The following is a 24,224-nucleotide window of genomic DNA, read 5'->3' on the forward strand; positions in this document are numbered from 1 at the left end:
GTTTACCGTTTTGTTTAGTAAGTTTTGTCTGTGACATCAATTTTATCAATTGGCTACCATTTGTTTGCTTTGCAATATGCTTTCCCTTTGAAAAAAAAAAAAAAAAATCAGTGACATTGGCCTTGAAACCTGTTATTGTCTTGCCTCTAGGACAGGCAGCTCAAAATGAGCTCGCCGGTTGCCATGGTTACCTCCCCAGAGATGCGAGCGCGCTTGTTTATCTCTGGCCAGTGTGCGCGCTCAAGCCGCTCGGCGCGGGGGCAGGCGATCGCGAGCAGATGTGAGCGCTCAGCTAGAGGGAGCGATTAAAGCACACAAAATCAGCGAAACACGTCAATGTGCGGCGCTTTCACCTGCATTCAAGCGCCGCGTTTCCGCGGAAGATCAAAATAGCTCGAATTAAAAGATAACGAGGGCGACGAGCTCCTGTGTGCCAAGACGTGCTCTGTCAACACCGCGTGTGATTCAGCTTCAGTCACCGAGCGTGCGCGTACGCGAGCGCTGACGCACGCAGCCCAAAATAAGCGGCGTATAAAAGGAGGATGTGAAGTGACCGCAGTCTCTGAGCGCGGGCCCGCGCATCTGTCTGGAGGCGATAGATGTCAGATGTCGGAGTGTGTACGGAGTCACAGGGTTGACCAAGCACAAACACACACACTTTTCTGCACGTCTAGATCCTCTGGTGCTTTCAAAAAACGCATCGCAGAGAGATAATCATGATGAGATGAAAGAATTCCATTTTGCCTCGGATGAGAAGGAGAATGCCTTTGATTTAAATATTTTATGTATGAGCTCTCCCGCTGTTTATCCTGGATTTCAGTAAGTAGTACTATGTGCTGCAAAATATTTTTATATAATGGCACGGAAGTACTGGTTCTCTGCCGTGCCGTGCGTATAGGCCTAAAACAGCCGAAAGAAATGCCCTTCTGTTTCCTTCTGTCCCCCCAGTTTTTTTTTTAGACAAGTACCTGTGAGGTTAGCGTCAGAGTCACCCTCCTAAAAATAACCGGCTTGCTGCACGGCAGGTCCTCCCTTAGGAACAACAGAGCTGTCCTGCTGTGGCCCAGCTCTTCACCGCTGCCCTAATTCACACACACACACACACACACACACACACACACACACACACTTCCGTGTTGTAACCTCTCTCACACACACATCATTCCGTACTGTACATACACACAGACTTACACACACACACATCATACCGTACTGTACCCCCTTACAGAGCTGTCCTGCTGTGGCCCAGCTCTTCACCACTACCCTAATTCACACACACACACACACACACACACACACACACACACACACACACACACACACACACACACACACACACACACACACACACACACACACACACACACATCATTCCGTACTTTACCCCCTCTCACTCACTCACTTACACACACACACATTAAATTGGCATCAACACAGCATTTCTGTAGTTCATACAACTAGTCTGAACATTATAACATGCACATTTTATGGAGAACAGCTTGTTTTCTGTTGCTTTTGTAGCTCTTGCTTTTGTAAGACGGTTCACCGCTCCTTAGGAAAATTAACCACTATAGGTTTGTGATTGATTTTTTATTTTATTTTTGCCCAAACCCCCCAAAAGGTCAACTTTATTTTTTTTCATATATAAAAAATATATTTGCAAATAATAAAAGGTGACAAGCCGTAGCATAGAGACAGGGGGGTACACAGACAGACGGTCAGACAAACACACGGCCAGACAGACAGACGGACAGACAGACAGACGGACAGACAGACAGGCAGACAGACAGCGAGGAGTTATAAGTGTCGGATTGGTATGTCTATAAATGTGTGGCTGTTAGGTGTTGTTAAGGCAGATATATTGGGGGGTGGAAATAGAGATGATTGAAGGGGAGGGACGGAGATGGGGGGAATAGGAAAGCACGTGGCTTACATTAACTGTTGAATTTGTAAAAAGGTTATGAAGGGATTCCAGGTTTCTTTAAAGGCAGGTATATTGTTTTTTTTATGAGCTATGGTTTCTTCTGTCAAAACGAATTCTGTGATTAGATTAATCCAATGGGTGAAACGGCAAGATGATTTTGATTTCCAGTTTTGAAAGATTATTTTTTTAGCGATTGTTAGAGAGACAAGAACCGGCGTTTTGTATTTGGAAGGGGAAGTTTTGTGATTGATTACTGTTTGTATCACCTTAGTTTTCCGACAAATATCATGATTCTTCTTGGTAGTCCATCGATGTCGATGATGATTAAATGGTGGATAACAGCGTAGGCCTATCTATAATGTATAATAAAATTACAAAAAACATACCACTAACTTCCTGTGAAGTCCGTGCTTGCAAAGTCCGTGCATGAAATCCGTTCTGCACGATCCTCTTGTTCGTTAACATTGTCAGGGTCTGAATCGGGCTCGAATTGGTTTGAAATTGAAGCCATCATTAATATTTACACTAGAGAAGAACTCACTGTTATGGAGGGGCGGGACATTTCCTGAACACGTGCTAAGAGCTGCCAATCACAACACACTGGGCCAGCTAACCAATCACAGCACATTTCGTATTTCAGAAGGAGGGGCTTCATTGAAATCAGCGTGTTTGAGCCAGACTGGGGAGAGAGGAGCTGTAATAATGTAAAATATGTGAAAAAATATAGTTTTTTGAACAATCAAGCATGAGAACATAGTACACCCCAAAAAAACAAAATCATGACTTCGTAAAAGGGCATAATAGGACCCCTTTAGTCTCGCCCCTTTACGTCACGCCCACGGAACGTTGGATAAACGTCTGATGCATATGGTACACTTAACTGGAAACACTTCAGGAATGTCGAAGTCGTCATCTGATTGGTTGAATTTTATCGGATTTCCGGGGGGCGCGAGTGTCGCGTTTATTTTCGGTCCGCCGGGAAACAAAGCGCAGACGTGTGATTGCGGAAGAAAAACTGTTGTGTTTACATGAGTGACAATGAGCATTTATCAAGATCAGCTAAACGTATGATTCTCAAAAGTATGCGAGGTTCACGGCATAGACTCTTTAAGAGATGTCCAGGAGTTTTGTTTGAGGCACTTAGTGGAGACTTGTTGCACGCCGGTCTGTTGTTGTGGGGACATTTCCTCGCCCCGAAACGTGACGCTGAACGAAACGAACTGTAATTGGTTGTTTGACATGTCGGTCAAACGGCCTTATGGGCGGGCCTTGGCCAAAGAAAGCTGCTATGAATTCCAGACCTTCAGCCGTCAGTCGGAAGGTCTGGCTACGCGAGACTAGGACCCCTTTAACTAGTTGCTTATTAGCATGCCTGTTACTAGGATATTGGCTGTTTATTAGTACTTATAAAGCACATATTAATTACTAAATGACTAATCCCTTAATACTATCCAATACCTAAACTTAGCATCTATCTTACTAACTATTAATAAGCAGTAATTAAGAGTTTATTGGGGAAAAAGTCATAGTTAATAGTTAGTTAATAGTGAGAATTGTACCCTGATCCGAATTTTGGTGAATTGCTTCTTTATCAATGGTACCATTTTCTATACTCGTTCTCCTTACCCTCTGATCTTGGCATCACATACTCTGTTTGATAACCTCTCCAAAACTCTCAAACAAACGTCCATCAGCCTCTCCGAGGTGTAATGCTAGGCCTAGTTGTCAGCCGAGTTACCAGCTCACCTCACAGACCGTTTAAAAGCGCCCGGCACAACGGTCAGCGTGTGGCGTCTTCATGCCAGGTGGGCGATTCACTGGCGATGCCACATGATGTAGCAGCCGAGCTAAAGTGGGCAAGCTTGGCACCAGCTCCAGCCTCTGCGCCCGGGCGGTGTCGTTGTGGAGCCAGAGAGGCATCAGTATTACACGCTTCCTCGGTTCATCCCCACGGACGCGGGCGACTAATTGCACAAACTGTGCCAGCGCAGATGAGGAGTGATTTGGCGCTGATGGGATGGGCTAATACAGGCAGACTGGAGGTAAGGAAGAAAATCAATGAGCTTGAGGGCTCTGAGAGAGAGAGAGAGAGAGAGAGAGAGAGAGAGAGAGAGAGAGAGAGAGAGAGAGAGAGACACTCGCAGACAAAATGTGAGCCCCTGTATGCCTGATGGAGTGAACACACACATGTGAAACTCTCAGAGCTACTGACCTCACAGGCACAAGTGCATGCGTCGCACGTGCCTTCATTTGCATATTGTTTATGAGATAACCTTTCATTCAGTGTATATAGTTTATTATTATGTGTGCTCCTGGATATCAACAGACTTTGCTGTTTCTAGAACCTGCAGCATTGAGGTTTCAAATATTTTTTATACTTTCTTTTTTTATCTTGTGCACCGGTACACATTTAATGATTTTGGGCTGTCCCACATGAAAGATGACCAATCATGGTGACCTCTGTGGTCGTGGCTACTAAACGGTCGTCCTACGTTGTACACTTGCGACCAAAGATTACCTGCAATCATTTTCTGAGAGAAATTCAGTATGATCATCTCACAGTGTGTTTGCTGCTACGACCTACGTCTACTGACTAGCCAATACAAATACAACATGAAACTTAAAACTAGTACTTCAAGCTCCATTTGCAAAATTGGCATGGCAAGTTTGACTCTTTTTCCTAATCATGACCGCATCCATATTCTCCTCTTTCGCGGCTTGCTCTTTTTTTTCAGGACATACATGTACCGTACAATATCCACCATGTTTTGATTGTCGTGTGACCTACGGCGTCAGTTCCATTGTGTTGCTTCGCCGCCATTCACAACTCCAATCCCGTGGCCTCATGGGATAGTAAAGTGACCATCGGATGATGTGCACTTCAGAATCTCAGTGAAAGTAGTATCATCCGGTTACTTTTCATACTGTTTTATGAATACTGTGAATTCGGACATACTACTCCTTTCACAGTCTGTTCATCACCGGGTATAAATTGGGCGTATTTGGATCCAGGCAACATCTGAAGCTAATTATGTTAGCTACCTTCAGCTTCACGTGCGATATCCCTGTTGGGAATTATTATTTGATAATGACCAGGACATGATAGTACATTATCACTCATTTATAAAATGGACAGTTTCAGTCATGGCTTCTGATTGGTCATTTTAGACATGCTAATGATATAGTAACAGTTAATAATGCAAAAGAACCTTTCACTGTTATAGTTTACTAATCTATATATCTTTATTATATAGCACTATACTATATAGAACTTTATTAAATGAGGCGGTAAGGCACTCAAGACTGTACTGTATTGTGCATTCAGTGCTTCATTTGTAAATACTGGAACCAGAACAAGGACTGGTAAACAGATCAAGCAGTTTTGAGTAGGTGATAAATCCAACCTGATCTCACGGTAATTCGTACGAATTTTACGAGGTGGCTAATTCGTACCAGTTCATACGACCTCACTCTGTAAGGTTCGAATTTGTAAGGTTTTTGCTAAATCGTACATATTTCATGTTTTACGAGTTGCCAAATTCGTATGAATTCGTACGAATGACCTACCCCTGACCCCGCCCTTAAACCTACCCATCACGTGGGTTTAGACAAATCGTACGAGTGAGGTCGTACGAATTCGTACGAATTAGCCACCTTTTAATCACTCGTACAAATTCGTACGAATTAGCCACCTTTTAATCACTCGTACAAGCTCGTACGAATTAGCCACCTTTTAATCACTAGTAAAAATTCGTACGAATTGGTCGTGAGATGCTGTAGCGTTGGCAGGTGGGGTTGGGAGATGAGGGAGTGCGTTTATTTCTAATCAACACTACAAGCAAGCATCCTAACATACCCACCTATCCCACTCTAATCAACAGAGCTGATAGAACTGGAGCTGTGCGGTGCGGTGCGGTGCACACAGCTTTGTCAACGCCCGCTTGTTGGTTAGATTGAGTATAGCAGGTGCATTGATTGCATTGCCACAGTAGTAGTGAGTGTCCTAATAACTTGCATTAGCGTAAATGAATATGCAAATAAGATTATTCTGCAAGCAAGGATCATTATTTTCTCCGCTGATGATTTATATACCAAGACATACTCAACAAAAAGCGTTCGTATGCATAAATGCCAAGATGCGAGACAGACAACACATATGATGGCACATTTTACCCAAGTCGCGATGTATAAAATATATTTTTAACAAGTCGCGAAATATATTTTCTACGTACTGTGACGTACATACGATATGCAGTGGATTATCGAAAGGAAAAAAAATGTATGGTAAGGTCTTGGTTCAGTCAAGCCCGGCATACATTCCAACAGAGAAGTCTGCCGTTTTACTGATGATTTTTTTATTTTTAAATGCAATTACAAGATGGAAAAAACAAACAAAAATAAACATGCATGGATGAATCGGTCACAATGAGATCAATATAATGCATTTCGAAAATACTGAAGCTGGGTGAATTTCCATTTCACGCCGACTGCCATTTCGTTGCCTTTTGATTTACATGTTTAAGGAGATATTATATTAACACAGAACAGGTCTTAGCATCAATTTATGAGGTCATATGAGGGTGGGGATCCACTAAAACATGTATCTGACTTGTTCTGGCACAAATTAACGCCTTGGTTGTGCCTTACAGCACTCTTCAGTTGTGACTATTCACAATATCACACTCCCTCTCATGCCTTATGGATTCATTTTCATCTGAATCGAATCAAAACCGTGCACAATATATCAAAGCACATTTACGTGTGATTGTAAGGGTGCTGTGTTTATATCCATGGCTTTTCCTGTAGACCACGTCTATGTCTGAGCTGGGGGAGGGGACACATCCATGCTGTAGGTATTGTGGCCGCGGCCCGTGTCTGTAGGGGGGACTTGAGGCTTCAGAGCGAATCAATGCGTTTGAACTGAGGGATTGCAGCGGATAGGCAGCGCATAGCCAGCTGGAGCACGCACACCCACGCACACATGCATGCTGTCAGCCCGCCGCTCCCTCTCTCCCTTCACTGTCACCACCTTTCTTTCATGCAGACAGGACCGAGAAAGAGAGAATTTTAATGGAGGTCTCATCTGAGCTCTCTGAGGTGTTAGCTATGGTCAGTGAGATAGACAGAGAGAGGAGGGCACCTATGACAATTGATGAAAAGGCTTCTCTCTTTTCCGATCTATTCTCAATGGAGGAATGCATATCTCTCGCACACAAGTCCTTTCTTTCACCTCATATGTATGCAAATCAAGCATCCTATGCAAATGGCACAGGCAGGCGAGGAAAGGGGGCTTTCAAACCTGCTGTGCCTCCAGCTTCCAATCAGTTATTCATGACGCACACGGCGGAGTGCACCTGAATCCACGGGTGAATGGAAACCCTGCTGCAGTTCCGCAGTCTGCGCCGCGCCGCTCACCTCGTCGCACCGGCGATGATCGGCGTAGCTGCTGCCAGTCTTTGCATTAGTTGCTGGCATCTGCATCTGCTCCACGCCCTACAGCGGCACCATTGTCGCACCGCGGCCCTGAACTTCCTGCGTGTGATGTTAAGCTGCTTTCTCAGGCACGGCTGTTTGCGCCTTCTGGTGAGAGACTTAGCAGGCCGACGGCATCATTTGCTTTCACGCTTCAGAGCCACAACTCCCCCCACCCACCACCTCTCTTCTCTCTCTCTCTCTCTCTCTCTCTCTCTCTCTCTCTCTCGCATATGTGAGGATGGGGATCTTGTGAGGGAGAGTGTGTTCTCCTGCCTCAAAGCTCTAAGCTGTCAGAGAATGTGTGTGTAGACATGACTCTTGCGTGGCGCCGCGTCAAAGCGCCCAACACAGGCGAATGCCAATGCCGTTAAGAGACCTTCATCTGAGCTGTATTCACAAGACCAGATTTGCATGGACTACTTGATCTGAATACACATATTTTTGTTGTGAATTAAAAGCTTAGGTCACCACCCCAAAACATTTAAATTCTGTCATCATTTACTCATCCTCATGTCATTTCAAACCTGTAAGACTTTATCACAAAATGAGATCATTCGAAGAATGTTCACGCTGCTCTTTTCCAATGAAAGCATACAATAACGGAACGTGCCATGTTTGAATATGCAGGAAAGCGAATGGTTATCAGTTATAACAAATACATTTTTGGTATTTCCCACAAGTTAAGGTGTTAAATGGCTTCGGAAGAGCTTCATGGTCACTAGTCATACAATGCCTTTGTTTTATGGAGAAGAGCAACGTGAACTTGTATTTGTTCCACGGGCAAAAGTCACACTTGGTCTTGAAAGAACAGAGTAAATGATGACAAAAATGATAATTCCTGTAACCATTCAAGGCACCAAGACATGCATCATGAAAGTCACGCATAAATAATAATGTGAAGACAGTTACTGATTGTTGCTTGGGGTAAAAATACCTTCAGATTGATGGTACCTCTCCAAGGAGACTCAGCTGTGATGATCTACTGGTTAAAACACCCAAACAGCAGTGAGTCAGGAGCCTGAAAGCCATACACTGAGCCGCTGAGTTAATATCCTAAAACAACCTGTCATGCACCACACACACATTTATCACCTAGAACACATGTATGTGCAGAGATAGCCCTAGAACAAACTATTACACACAAGCACACAACCCTCCCCTGGCCTGAACACAAACAAGCATATAAACACACTTCATCTCAGCCACAAACCCTCATAGCCGCTAGTTAACAAAAATTGCAGTGGAATCTCCTAAGCAGCTAGACTAAGGCCTGAAACAAACTTCACGCAAATACGCAAATTTGATTTCACACTTTATTGAATTGCAGAATGCGCCAGAGCACAATTTCTAAAACGCAAGTAGCCATTGCATTCTCACCATTGCCACAAGGGGCACTGTTGTAGGTCTTTATAAAATATCTCAAACAGCAAAGCAAGTTATGCTCACAAACTTTCGATGTGTCTGTTTTCATGTTATATTAATCTGTTTTTCTTTCAAAGCTCAAATCTGAGAAAACACTTCTTTGTAATGATGTAAGGGTGAAAAAACAAGCAAGGCTCACTCTTTGAATGGGTCTTGAAATGCTTGAGGGAGGTTTTACACACCAGGGTAGGGTTGCGCCAGCCGTTCGTAAGTTATTTTTCTTACGATGGAACGTTAAGTCCACACTAGAGGCTTAGTAACTATTCGCCAGTTTGTAACTCTGTACATTATTCCGTTGCACCATTTGTTCTTAAGGCTGAATGTAGCTACTAGGTTGTAAGCTCTCCGTAAAGTAATGCGTAGTCACATAATATGACATTTACCCTCAATTATCCAATAGCAGCCTTCAAATACGTGAGCAGAAGTTGTTGAAATGCTGTGAATTTCAGTTTATCCTTCATTCTAACTTCTTTTGACTCCCGTTACTAATGGTAAAAATACCTTTCCTTTAAATACGATACTTAATCATAGATAACATGAGTGTTTTTATATGTAAATAACATTCAGACACTGTATTTGAAACGAAATTAATAAGGATAAATAAATAAGTACTGATACAAAAAAAAAACATAAGAAATGACATTTATTGATTATGACTGATTTTATTTGGCATGCTTAACACGGACCGATGGGAGTGGGACAGATGCACACAGCGGCGCGCTGTTTAGGACGAATTCATGTTGAAGAGCTGCTAACAAAGCAATCTTTTCACACAATGTTCTGCAAGTGTAAATGTCAGCATTATCATATACAGTATGTCTAAAGAATTGAAGTCTGTCAGGTAAAATAAGAGATTATTGATGCAGTTCAGTCTGTCTGCTATTTTATTCCAACCGTTACTCCTGATCGGAGGCTTCCATAAATATTTAGTTCATACGTAGATTTACGCTTCAACTAAGTTTAATGGTCCAAAGCAAAAATATTTAGTAGTGCGTAAGTTGTAACTTAAAGGACAAGTTCGGTATTTTACACTTAAAGCCCTGTTTTCAGATCGTTTCTGATGAAATAGAACGGTTAAGTTTAAAATTTGGACAGATGCTGCTGTCCCGAGAATTTTCGTTTTCTTTCGCTTTCCCCCCCACCTCCACAATGGCTGCATAGGTGCACAGGAATAATCCTTCCTAAAACGCATGAAACTTTCATTTACATAAAATTTTAAACTTAACCATTCTATTTCATCAGAAACGATCTGAAAACAGGGCTTTAAGTGTAAAATACCGAACTTGTCCTTTAAGCCGCGTAAGGAACTTTGGAACTAGGTCTAAATGAAGTTCCGGGTAAATATTTCCCCCTCCGAAAGTCCCCGCTGAACAAGCTGATTGGTTGTGTTCACGCCGCATTGTGATTGGATGACTCCACGCAACATTCTATTTTAACCGGCATTTAAAAAAAATCTATTGCGGTTCGTGGCTTCATGCAGTAAGAGTTGTCTGTCTGCAAATATGGAATTTAATTGAAAAAAAAAACATACAGCTGGACCGACGACGAGGTTCAGGCTTTATTAAGCGTATTTGTGTAACAGGGAATTTTCTGTGCGTTCGTCCCAGCCATCTCACGGTCAATGTCCGCATCGTCTAATTTTATAGCATTACGAGCTTTCTGAACGCTTTAGTATCAGTGCTCGTCTCTTTTCTGCCGTTTTGTTAATTACCTCGTTAGTAAACCAATACATCACAAACAACTGCAGCACAGTTTGAATCTCCTCCATACTTATTATAAATGTTGCGCTCAAAACTGATTACTGTCCGTCGCAGACTGGGAGGAGCAGTTGCGCGCAGTTTATAATTTTCCCGGTACTTCAGACCGCGGTGTAAACGCAGAAAGCAACCGGTCTGGGGCAAAAAAAAGTTCCTGGGACAAATTGTTCCGGGAAATTTCGGTGGAAACACGGCTTTAGTGTCCATTTACGTCGAAACTAAACTAAGTTGTAACTTACGCACAGCTGGTGCAACCGGCCCCTGCTGTCCTAATGTCAAATCAATGACATCAATTATATTTCTTAATACAGATCACCGCGCATGCACATTTATGCACAGGAAATTTGAAGATGTTTATGAGATCTGTTGGTGAAAGAGAGAGAATACTAGCACAAGGACTGCGTTAAAAGGGTATAGAGGGCGGCAGAATGAGACAGGCAGATGAGAGACAGAGAACTGGAGTGCTATTGTGTAGACTTCACCCAGGTGCAGGGCACATTGAGTCAGACAGGAGCCACAGCTGACTGCTCCATTTTCCAAGCAGCACGGACACCACTGTCCTCCATCCACTCAAAAAAAGGAGAGAGAGAAAGAGACATTTTCCCAGCAGGAGGACATGACCTTCAGTCTATCCGTGCATCCAGGCCCTTTATCTAGCAGTCGAAAAACACAGTCCTCTTTAAACCATGGCGCTTCGCTCAATTACGTTGCAGGTAATTTGTGTGGTATTGGGAATTAAAGTTTAATTAGGGCGACTGGAGTAATTCGGGCCTGGGTTTAATATAATCATGGTGAACTGGCTGCTTGTGAAGTGCCCTGATGTCAGGCTGAGGTAGATGAGATCCAACGCCGCTTTTCATCAACAAAGAACAAAGAATCCCGTCTCCCCCAGCCCTCTGCTGGCTTGGCTGAGATCCACCGGCACATTTTCACTCACCCATCCCTGTCCACACTCCCCCACCACACACCCCTAGCAAACAGCGGCGCAGGAGGTTTGGGCAGACAGAGACGGCAGGAGAAAAGGAAAACAAGAGAATTAAAAAGAGTGTGAAATAAATATGCTAAAGCCAGCACGTCCCTTTGTCTTAGACCTCATTCGCAAAAGCCATGGACTCTCTGAGCATCAGAGAAAGCATTTCTGACAGAGCAATCGAATCTGTGGACACTTTTCAAAGAGCAAATCCTCTCCTCCACCACCCACCCCAGGCTCGGCAGGATAGAACGGCTTGTGCGCTCTGTCAAAGAGCATGTTGTTGCGTGGATGTGTGCATTTGCGTTCAGAAGGAAGTAAACACAGAGGCGTGTGGAGGCGGTCAGCGTTAGGGTCTAAAAGAAGCCAAACAATAGATCCCAAACAGGATTCTATAAGACATTGTGAGCCTCGTTCCAGAGTCAATTTGATTCCACTAGATGAGGATGCCAAAAAGAAAAGAGGGGGGGAGGGAAATCAATGACAAAACTGGCTGGCAATAACAATCTCCATTCCATATTCAACCATCCATCCCTTCCTCCCTTCCTTGTCTTCTATCTCATTCCCACTTTGCCTGCAGTCTATCCCTTCACCCTGCTCTGATTTCATCCATACTGTCAGTGGATTGCTGAATGAGAGGCTTTTAGTGTCAGCCCATCTGGACTTTCAGAGCTAGAAAATTCCCCTGCTCATTCCTCAGGTAACAGGATGGTGGTTGATAAGGCAGAGTTGGGATGACATACATGGAGAATGAATAGACCGGGAACATCAAGGGCACCTTCCAAGAATCGCCCGAGGTTCAGTCGCAAAATAAAAAAGACCCCAGCATGCATACCTCTGCTACCCCCCAAACTTTGTCACGTATACTTCAATTTGTTTTCACCCATTTTTTCTTTTCCCCTTTAATTGTATTATAATGTCCTTTGTTTCACATCCTCGACGTGGCAACCTTGAATTCCAGCCAGTTCTATCACTCATCCTGCATTTACACCAACCTTAGAGCCAGAGCCAAGTGAGAGTCCATGTCAGCTGTCATTGCTGGAGCAGAGCGGCTCTCTCTCTGACGGTTCTCACTCCGAGGGGTGTGAGCCGAAATGAAGATAATGCTACGCAAAATAGATCAAATTGGCAAAATCTTGTGGCCTAACTTCAAAGGAGTTCAGATTTTTTGCTCAGACAGAGTACCATGACTGATATGTCCTTTCACTAAAACCACCTGTCTGACGATTATGGCAGGGAGGTAAACAAGGTGCTGATAGAAATTAAAGAGTAGAAAGCTGCCCCAAGGAAAATGCGATGGAGTAACGCATAATGGGCTGAGGTGTGTGGAGAAACATGGACTCTGGGCCTGTCCCAAATGGCACACTTCATATGCACTTTCGGTCTTGTGGACTTACAATGGCTGCCGCGTGCGCGTGTCTGTTAAATCTGTGAGACCGTAGGGTGTCCCATTTCACATTTTAGCTTTCAGAAGGGTCCCCCTACATTTTCATGTGCCCCCCTAAGTGGTCGATTTGCACCCTCGATGCGCACTGATGCGGGCTCCACAGCAGATTTATTCCCGACAATCAAAGCGGCGTTACGTCACGAAAGTGCGGACTCAGCAAAAGACCGCGAGTGCTTAGGGTGCCATTTGGGACAGGGCCTCAGTCTCAAAATCTAGTGAGTTGCCAACCTGAACAGCATATTTGGGTACCAAATGTAAATTCTGCATTTTGGGACATCATAGGCATGGTCACTGTGATTTTGCCAAGGCATGTTCCCGGATCAACATATTTCATTGATCCGGGAACAACATTCCTGTCTGAAAGTTTAGTCCTAACCTTATCCCAACCCCTAAACCTAACCCTACCCATAACATATCTCTAAAACCAGAGGGAAATGATAAGCCTAAACTTGACAAATGGCAAAATGTGATTGGTTGATTGGAATGTTGTTCCAGGATCGACAAAGATGTTGAAATAGGCACATGTTGTACTTGGTGAAATCATGTTCATCTCATAGTTCCAGAGAAAGCTCTATACCTAAACAGCATAAAATTTGCATATCTGGTCAGCAGTATGCAAACAACGTGTTTGGGCATCATAGCCTCATGCCGAATATTTTGGCATCAAAATGTGCACGTACTGAGCTGAGCTAAGTAGCAGCCTTCGAGACAGCATTTTCAGGAATCATAGAAACACTGAGCCCCAATATGTGTCTAGGTAGGCAGCTTACTTGGTTTTGAACCATGGCCTTTGTCTGTCACCACTCTGCAGCTCCTGAATGCAACAACACACAGCGTCGTCTCAAGGTCACAGCCAGCTTGTCCTCCGCTTCAGGGTAGAAAGGTTAATCTGTAGTTAAAAATTGGACTGAGCAGGGGTGTGGTGCAGAGATATGAAACAGAAAGGAAAGATGTGTGGAAGAGATATCGGTAGCGTGAGTGACACTGCGACCGCTTCGCATCATAAATTAGCCGAGCTGAAGAGGCACAGAACAGGAACAAGCGCAAAGTGGCGTGCCTCACAGGGAGAAATAAATGACTGTGCCCTTATTGAGCGCAGCAAGCCATATAGCATTTCAGGCCAGTAATGTCATTGTGCCTCTGTACCAGCATTATTGATGAAGTCTGTCTCAAAGAAAATAATCCCTCGGCACGCCAGCATTTGAGACTTCTCATTCCGTCTGAAAGATCAATGTAAGCGATCTTCGGGATGGAAAATGCACTGGGAGAACGAAACGCAGCGAGCGTGAGTGCGGGCTGGGGTGTCGAGAGCGCGGCCACAGCGGAGCGCTGCAGCAGAGAGAGGCTGAGATCAAAGCTGAGCGCTGCTTCACTGGAGCGCAGCACTGGGAGACTAGAGTCTCACCTGCCGCAAAACCTCCCTCTCTCTGCATCTGCTGCATCTCACCCCTCTGCTCTGCTAATGCCCTCTCATGCACACGCAGATCTGCCGAAGAATATCAATCAGCCCCGCACCCCAATATAAAGCGGCTCTTTCTTTTCAAATGTAGAGTCGCAATTCCCCAGATACTATGTGCCAGGTTATATGCGCACATGCCGGCAGTAGCTGTATCCGTCGTTCTCTGCATCTGAGAATTGAGAGATGTTGTGCGCCATCAGCAGTCAGCATTTATGTTCCTTTAGTCTGCCACAAAGCAGCTTAACGCCTATCGTGCTGGTGCAAACATGCACTTCAATCTTATTTAGGTTTTATTCGGGCATTAGGGCTCTCGGAGAGGAGCTTTAGACTTGATTTACCTGCACACACACACACACCATGTCTTTCGCTTAGTATCACACACTCTAATGCACGGACTAAAAATCGATCACAGGGAGAGGGCTCTCACTATGCCTTAGCCAGCACCGTCTCTGAACAGCTCTCATTTCAGACCCCTGAGGTGTGATGCCTTGGGCACCGCTGGCACAGATGAAATGGGCACCAGGCACCTCACTGCAGGGAGGGCATGTTTGCTTTTTCACTCCTCTTAGCGTCGTCATGCCAACGGTGGCAGGTTTTAGCATTTAAAGGGCACTCTCTGCAGCCTCGTAATAGAAGCAGCAGCAAAGAGAAAAAGTGTTGAGTGCAATTCTAGGTTAATTGAGGGATTTGTGTCTTCTGCGCAAGTCATCCAAAAGCATCGCCTGCTTCTGCAGCCAGACGCAACATCACATTGTGGATATTTTGACTCGTGATTTTCGAATGATGAGGCTGTCAGTAAAAAAGCGTTTGAATTATGTGGGACAATGCCACATGAGATGATTTTACGTAACCCTAAAAAAGATTTATAAGCAGTCTTATGTTTTTTTTCACTGTCTACTGACACAAATGGAGTACAGAGTAAACTCTTTAAAAAAATGTAACTGCAGTTTAAAACTGATTTGTGAGTTTATGTTATAATTAACATTTGAAAGAAAAAAAACTAAAATGTATTAAAACTATGCCAATGGTTACTAATAATCTTACATACACAAGAATTTGTGTAAAAAATGTGGTGTTTCATACATACATATTTTTAGTCATTAATTAGTGTGTGTGTTTGTGTCTTTTTATCTTTTTAGGCCATAAATCACCATTTTAAAGGGATTCAGACTTTCGATGCCTTTAAAATTTGATATTTTTATCCTGTGTTAATGTAATGATGCTGTCATATTTTTCAAAACAAACAAAAAAGTGATAGAACACCAAAGTGTACCATATGGTGTACCATACCAACAACGTTTGAAATACTGTAAAGAAAAATGTTCTGCACATTGCAGGTGTCCATTGCGGATAATGCCTTTAACCCTTTATTTTCCAGAGACTACTGTTTCTCAGTATGGTTCTGTTCTTTCAAAGGTCAGTAAAAAGCCGCAGTGATGTCAATCAAAATGACATCTCAGAGAGATAGACTTCACGCCTGGCCAAGACAGACAGTCCAGTTGAAAGCCTCCGATCTGATTAGCATCGTTCAGTCCAGTGTAAACCATTCAAAGCAATATGAGCCATCTCTAGAAAACCTGACACTCTTGTATAAGAAATGTTTCACCCTAAATTATCCCTAGAACATAATATTTGCATGTGATGCAGTTTGGATTCAGGTTGTGAATTACGTTTTAACTAAACAAACGCGTTTAACTTGCATATCTGTGAGCGGGTCTTGCAGGAAACAGATCAAATTTGGTCCTCAAGATCAGTTCATGTCCTTAACGGACTGCGCTGAAATTGAATCGACCCCCTTCCCTGACCTTCACTCCCACCTCCTTTCCTTCTTCCTTGGCATCTTCTTTCCTGACTTAATGTTTGCTTTGGTTGAAAGCTCCTTATGTGCAGATTGTCTTTCTTGTGCATTGTGCCCCTCAATCTTAGAACTAAGCTGTTTTGTGAAGGATTCAGAAAATGCCAGAGAGCTTGTTTATTGGTTTATTATTTCTCAAATCCATCAGTGTGAGAGTATTTCTTCACCTTTTTCTAAAACAAAAGGAATTTGTATTAATATAGCTATTGACTGTGCTCCAAACTATACTGCCTCACTGTCTACAGCCTTCATAGAGCCTTCAACATAATAAGTGACTGTAGTTAACATGTAGTTTGGACAAAGTTGCTTTAGATTTAATGCTAAAATTAGCCATTCAATACATCTCACCCAGACATTTGTGTATTTTAGATATTTCCCAGAGACCTTTCCACATTCCCTATAAAATCCATAGTAAATGCATCATTGAGTCAAATGACTGTCCAACGCTCGATCTGAAAGAGAGAGTTAAACAGGCCTCTAGAGAAAGAACGTTTATTGACTGCATTTGAGGTAAATACACATTCAGATAGAAGAGAGAACACTATTTATGCAGTCACTACTGTTAATGAATGATTTTGTAGTGAATTTTGTAGTAAAAGTCTCTTGGGGAATTCTGCCTTAAAGAACGTAGAAGCTCATTGAGCTCACAGCTGGCTTAAACATACCCCTCCAGAGGCTATTTTTCTGCTTCAACAAGCTTCACAAATACAACATGGAGGAGAATGACGACAAACAACACCTACAAATCAAGTAACAGGAATATAATTTTTACCTACGTATCTTTTTTAAGTAGTCATCCATTTGCACCTACTTTGTAGCACTGTGGAAGTAAGTTTGAGACACGTTGCTGTAGATTTTGACTCATTCTGGATATGGGCCAGTCCATGCTGGTACACTCATGGTAAGTTCTACAGTAAGGGTGTCTTTGTCATTATTTGGTACCCCAGGAGACAAATTCTGCCCTCTCAGCAGACCTAGAAAACTTACTGTACCTTTTAGACCACGCTCTCAACAGATCTCTGGCTGTGTCAGCAACATAGCCACACACAAGTCTTTAATCAGCTGCACACAGTGGATCTGTCATGCAATATGTTCAAGCAGAATGATCTGAATGCCAATGATTCTACAAAAAAAACGTATTTGTATTGCAACAAATTTAATGTGGGATAACTTAAACATATTAATGCACTTGTGCAGTTGCAATAATATGTGAAAGGGAAAGCAAGATCCATCATGTCACTTGCTCACTCTAGCCAGTTTGTACATTTCACCACATATTTTATGCATTTTTAAAGGCTTAAAACATAGATCCCGAGTGGTCTTATTTGGGTCACTGTGTAAACAAGCAGAGCAGCAAACAAGCAAAACTGAAGCAGTAGTGGATGGTGGGGCCTCTTGGGAGGGTGCTAAGAGGGGAGCACGTTGCTCTTGGGCCTGATGGCTTCAGACAGTGCGCTAGTGAGATGAATAATGTGTGTGTCTGATGGGACTGGGCGGCCATCCCTCGACAGGCCTACAGCACTGGAGTGGAGAAATAGAACAGCCTCCATCTATGCCCACAAAACACACACTTGCTACTTTGAAGTCATTGCTGAGAAGAGAATATTACCTGCATATCACATTGCCAACTGTATCAAATTACTGAGCAAGATATACGCAAATAGCACATATCGAAAACAAATTCTGAGTAACACCAATAATAGAATCCTCTTATTGCACATGTACAATATTGAATATCATTTATCTTAATAAAACACTGATGATAAAATGCTTGGTTTGTTTGTCTGCATGGTCCTTGTATGCATGTTTTAAAACCATCACGTGTATTTGAGAAAATTCATAATAATCATCATAATAATGTAGCTGCACATATTATCACAGAAGATGAAACCACCAAAATGTGGAATGGATAGGATCAGATTCCTAGATTCAATATAATAATGATTGATTGCAGCTGCAGTAAGGGAGAGTAAAATTTTATAGTGCTCATTGAGAGATATAGGATTTGATTTTATGAATGATGTGTACATTATAATGTGATTTGTTTTAGGACAAATACAGCAATAAATTCAAATTAATTGAATGAGAGAATGATCACTGATAAGAAAACGAAGCCACTAAGCACAGCCTCTCTCTTTCTATATTTTCTCTCTCTTTCCAAAGAGCCCCCTAGCCGGAGACATGCAGTCCTTCAGAGAGCGGAGTGGTTTCCATGGCAACCAGCACTGCTACCAGCAGGAACCCCAAGAATTATCGCGCCTTGAGAGTTATAGACATCATCACAGCCAGTCCAGACAGGGCTATGAGCCACACTCTCTAGCTGCTGCAGGGTTGTCAACAGCGGGAGCAGGTTCTAAGGACTGTTACGGACAGCAGACCTATCCCGTCTACACCAGCAGCAGTGCTACTCAGACTAAAAAAACATTTAGAGGAGCCAAAACTCCAAACCAGCACATGCAGGCTGGCTACAGCAATCACATGGGCCCTGGATACACAGCCCAGTATATTAGTGAAGGTCACTTGCAGCAAAAATGGGATGAGTCAGCTCAGATGACCCAATTTGAACAGGACATGGTGGGACGGCTGGAGTCTGGGGTCAGTGGGTCATCCCAGTACCTAGAGCAGAACATGCTAGCTATCTCTCAAAGTCAGTGCCATCTCCCCTCCCAGTCCTCTGCCACAACCTATACAAGTTCCCATCAGCAGGGCCTCCCACCCAATCCAGCACCATCTCCTTTAATGTATCCGCAGGGCCACCTCCATTTCCCTCAGCACTCGCAGCCCCCTTCTTCATCTCCATCATCTTACATGGAGAAATGTAATACAATCCCACATGGCTACAAAGGCTATGGTATACCAACTAATGCACAGTATGGAAGACAACTCAGCAACCACAGCAGTCTAAAGCAGAGTGGATACAGGCCTCAGAATAATTATGGTTATCAACAAACTCCCTCAAGATCTGGATTTGAACAAGGCTCCCTGCAGGGAATGTCTGGTACACAGGAGAACCTTCAGAAATTCCAGCACTACAACCAGCCCCAGCAAAACTACTGCATTACAGACATTTCTGTAAGGTCACCAGAACAATACTACCAGACCTGCAGTCCAAGTTCCAGTCATTCACCTGCAAGGTCTGTGGGACGATCTCCCTCATATAACTCTACACCATCCCCCTTAATGCCAAATCCTGACTCATTCCAATATGGCCAACCTCCCATTAATCCTGGAGCTTCCTCGTCCACAAGTTTGCAAGACCAAAATATGTTGATGCCTCCTAATACCCATTCATCACCCAGTGTGAACCACCAGTCCCAGAGCTATTCTGGCTCCATGAAAGAACGATTCTCGGAAAAGCTCCTGTCCAACCCCAGTTTGTGGAGCCTCAATGCCCTGACATCTCAGGTTGAAAACATCTCTAACAATGTTCAGCAGCTGCTGCTGTCAGAGGCCCTTATGGCTAACAAAAAGACCAGCAAGCGAAACCATCCAAAAAAGGGAGAAGACTATAGAGGTCAGTTAAAAGGTATGGAAGAGTCATCTTGTCCTGATAACCAACATGGTCCTCCTCCATCTGATGCATATAGCATCCCCAGGTCCATGACATCAGAACTACAGGAGGGAGGATACTCTAGCAGCACTGAGGACCAGATGGACAGGAGCTATTACTATTTTGGTCAGGACAAAGGTCAAGTACACACCCAGACACACCCGCGTCTCAGCCTTGATACAGTGTCCACTTGTTCCTTAAACTCAGCTGATGATGTATCCGTTAGGTCAGGTGACTCAGTTCGAAGTCTCCAGAGTGTAGCCTCTGAGGATAATCTCAACTGTGACCCCAGAGTACAGAGAGTATTGACTGGAGAGGAGCCCAACAGCTCTCTCCGTTGCATTAGAGATGAGAGGTCTCCAATCAGTGTAACAGCTCCAAGTCCTATGAAACAAGAGAGTAATTCACCACCAGACATAAAGCGTTCAGAGAGTACTCTAAAGGAGAACTTTGAGGAGTCAGCATGGACTGAGAGGATGGTTGATGAAGAAGAAATTAGACAAAGAAAGATGTCTGCAGACCATGAGAGCAAAGGAGAAATCACTGAAAAGCAAGAGAAGTGGTTGGAGGATGAGAAAAGTCCTTCTCTATTTCATAAAATAGATAAAGCAGTATTAGAGGAAGGTTATTCATATGAAACAGAAACAAATATCTACCAAGGTCTGCAAAACAAATACAGTTTAGATACAGGAAACTCAGAAGAGATGGACTGTTTTTCTGAAATTAATCACAAATGTAATGAAGGCACAGAAATAAAGTCAGAACATTTCAAATCAGAGCCACAGACCACTGTTGAAATGCTTGTGAAAACATCACCCCGCAATTCAGGCACTAATCTGTATTTGCCAGATAAAGAAGAAAATTCAAAGAGTGAGAATTCAGTAGATAGCCTCACATGCACTGAGGGACCAGTGGACACCCTTGAGGAGCAGCCGTCTGTCCTCTTCCATAATTCCACTGAGGTGAGAGATGAAAAGGAGAATCTGACAACATCAGAGGAGGTCATTAATAATAGAGCAAGTACATCTGAGGAGATGGGAAACATGCCACAAGTCAACACAGAACCTACAGAAAGCTTTAACCAGGATGCACCACATAGAGGCAGTGAAAGGAGGTCAGCCATATGTGACATTGCACCTCAGCCTCACACTGCCAAGAGTGGCTTCTCAGCTCTCAATGAGAAAACAACACCTTTGGCTCAGGCTAGGGATCATCACATCGATCGTAGTGATGCAAAGGTACTGGAGCCTGACTCTCCTCAGTTGCCAGGCAAGTCAATACTGCACTCTGCACCATCTTGGGCTGACACCCCACCCTCTCCCAAGAAAGGGGATGAGGATATGGAACCAGGGATAAGCTGTCCCAGTGCAGTGACTCCCTCAGCCAAACCAGAGCCTCTGGCCCCATCTGCACATACAAGAATGTTTGGTAAGAAACATGCACGGGGCAGAAGGAGACCAATGCATTCAAGTGTAGGAATCAGAAGGCAGCTAAGTTTAGAAGGAGACAGTGCTCCACCTTCTGCTCAAAATCCCAGTATGCCCTCCAGCAAAAGCGCTCTTATTCCTGATCAGATGGAAACTGCCCACCAGAATATTAGTAGTCAAACACAGAAACTTCTGACAGAGAGTTTACCATCACGGATGTGCACTCGGTCCTACGGTTCACAAAGTAGCCCAAAGGTCTCCCCTCAAGAGAGAAGGAAACCAGGTCCAAAGCCTGGTCCAAAACCAGGTTCAAAACTAGGTGTGAAGCCAGGTCCAAAACCAGGCCCAAAGGCTGGTCCAAAATCAAATATAAAACCTGGTCCAAAGCCTAGTCCAAAATCAATTTCAAAACCTGGTCCAAAACCTAAACCTGAAGTTATGCCTAGTGCAAAGCCTGGCCCCAAACTAAGTTTAAAATGTACAGGGTCCACAGAAAATGCAAAGCCTGATCCAAAACCTAGAGTAAAGTCAGGTCCTAAACCGGGTCCAAAATCTGGTTCTAAACAAGGCTCAAAAACCGGGGCTTTACCAGGAGAAATAATTGTTCCAAAGCCAAGTCAAACCACAACAGAGTCAAAGCCAGTTGAGGGGTCAGTAACTAAAGGTCCAGGTAGACCAAGAGGCATCAACTCCAAGATAAAATTAATAAAACTAAATGAAAATATTCAGATCACAAAAGACCATACCAAGGAAACACATGAACTTATTTTGCAAGATGTGAACACAGCATTAACTATGGACACACTTGTTGGTGTGGTGGACACCACTAAGGATGAAACTGTGAGTTCCACTTTGGAGCCTACTCTAGAAAGCAGTTGTGTAAAGTCTTTAGCAAGAGATCAAAAGTCCATGGTGCTGAGATCACGAAAACAAACAAAAGAAAAGTTGACTGAAGATAAGGAGCAAGAGAGTGATAAATCAAATGAGACACCTTCAGCAATGCTCTTACACTCACAAATACGGAATGTTAATGTGGATCAGTCATGTAAGACCGAATCTTCAAATCTTGAATTACCTAAGCAGAAGGATGTCTCTACAGATTCACTTCAACAATCAAATGAAGAGATAATTTCCATCAAAAGAAAATACAGTTTACCATCATCAGACACCAAAAAGAGGAAGAAAGGTCAAGTAAAGACACAGCAGCCCCCATTAGATCCAGTCACAGGAGTCTGTATTGCAAAGGGAAAGCGAAAGAGAGGACAACCTTTGCAAGCAGAATCTGTAAGCACCACTGTAACCGCTGATAACCCTCCCACCGATGACATAAGTGACATGCCTTCTGTACCTCCTCAGTGTCCCACTAAAACCAAATATTTGCCTCCTCGGAAAGGCAGGGGACTTAAATATGAGGCAATGGTTCAGAAAATCACATCCCCAGGGTCCAAAAAGCAACCTTTAAATATTCAACCAGATATTGTACCAGATGAATCAACATCAAAATCAGTGCCACAGGTACCAGAGCCGAAGGAGACAATGAACGCCCCTGAGGGGACTCATGTGGAGGGTGAAAGCACAATAAGTACACAAGAGACCCAAAACACAGGAATTCAAACTCCAAGGAAAAAGAGGAGAACGTGGGCCACCGTAGAGAGCAGCGATGCACCAGATGTAGCCCTGGAGGCCGGGAGCCTAGTTATCAACACACCAAGACTAGCCAAACAGAGAGCCATTAAAAACAACCACGAGATGCATCTGAAGCAACGAAAGAGGAGAAGAAAAGGCACTGAACCACAAGAAAGCATCCCCATTGTTGAGAAACTGGAGCCTAACCAGACTGATATATTACCCCCACATGCACCCTCCTTCTCTTTACCAGAAACATGTGAACAGACACAGTATGAGGAGCTACCAACCGAATTTTGCTTACCACAAATAAAACCCAAACGAGGCAGGCGGCCATCACTCAAAAAGAAACAGGAGGAACTCTCAAGTCAAACAGAAGATGACAAAGTAAAGGAGAAAAAAAAGGCTGGCCCCAAAAAAAAGGTTCTGAATGTCCTCAAAGTTGTAGTGAGGAGACCTAAAATCAAGACAAAATGCAGCAATGATCTCCCCCCAACAGTGAAGGGGACATTATCAGACTTGTATCCAGCACTAGGAGATGGCAAATGTTCTTTCAGACCATATGTACACATTGACAGCCCTTTGGAGCTAGCATCTCTTTGTACCATCATCAACAGGCCTGAGGAAGAGCAGATGCTCAGCCAGGCAAGAAAAAAGAGTGCAGCTAAAACGAAAAATCTAGTCACTGTTACCAAGGCAGTATCAAACTCCTCAGTAATGCTCCAGGGGCCCTTAGTTAACAAAAGTCTAATTGAAAGGTGTCTAACGTGCTGCCTATGTGGAAAGCCAGCAAATTACAGAGAGCTTGGGGACTTGTGTGGCCCCTATTATCCTGAGGACTGCATACCACGAAAAATGCTGTCTTCAACACACAGGAATGATTTCAGGCAAAACAGCAACTGTGCAAATGAGACAGAGGTCAGATGCATCGCAGAGCAGATCAACTCACAGAGTGCATGTGCGAAGGACACCTATCAAGATAGTGCAAATGAAGGACACATCTGGCATCCCAGGAGGGGGAAAAGGGCAATTAGGGAGCCGTTAAGAACCCGCCCCACCTTGCGGATGAGATTCAAAAGACTGCTGCAGTTGCAGAGCAGACTTAGTGGAGCTTCTCCCCCTGCTGGTGAGGAGGGCAGTGGAACGGCTTTGCAGAGATTGCAGATGGAGGCTGAGGCGAAAGAGCACTGGGCTCACGAAGCCTGTGCTGTCTGGACCACAGGCATAATCCTGGTAGCAGGCAAACTCTTTGGGCTGAAGGAGGCTGTTCAGAAATCTGCAAATGCAGTAAGTGTTTCATTTATATTAAACA

General features: G+C 43.7%; 1 protein-coding gene across 1 annotated transcript in view; it reads left to right on the forward strand.

The window, feature by feature from the left end:
• The window catches only part of rai1 (retinoic acid induced 1), a 58,911-nt gene that overhangs the window by 25,658 nt on the left and 9,029 nt on the right, over positions 1-24,224 (forward strand). The window contains exon 2 of the mRNA XM_079620499.1: positions 18,473-24,199. Coding sequence (XP_079476625.1) covers positions 18,491-24,199 — 5,709 coding nt within the window. The 5' untranslated portion in view covers positions 18,473-18,490. The remainder of the gene's footprint in view (positions 1-18,472; positions 24,200-24,224) is intronic.

Source organism: Phoxinus phoxinus (assembly GCF_949152265.1).
Source record: "Phoxinus phoxinus genome assembly, chromosome: 1".
Classification (NCBI taxonomy): domain Eukaryota; kingdom Metazoa; phylum Chordata; class Actinopteri; order Cypriniformes; family Leuciscidae; genus Phoxinus; species Phoxinus phoxinus.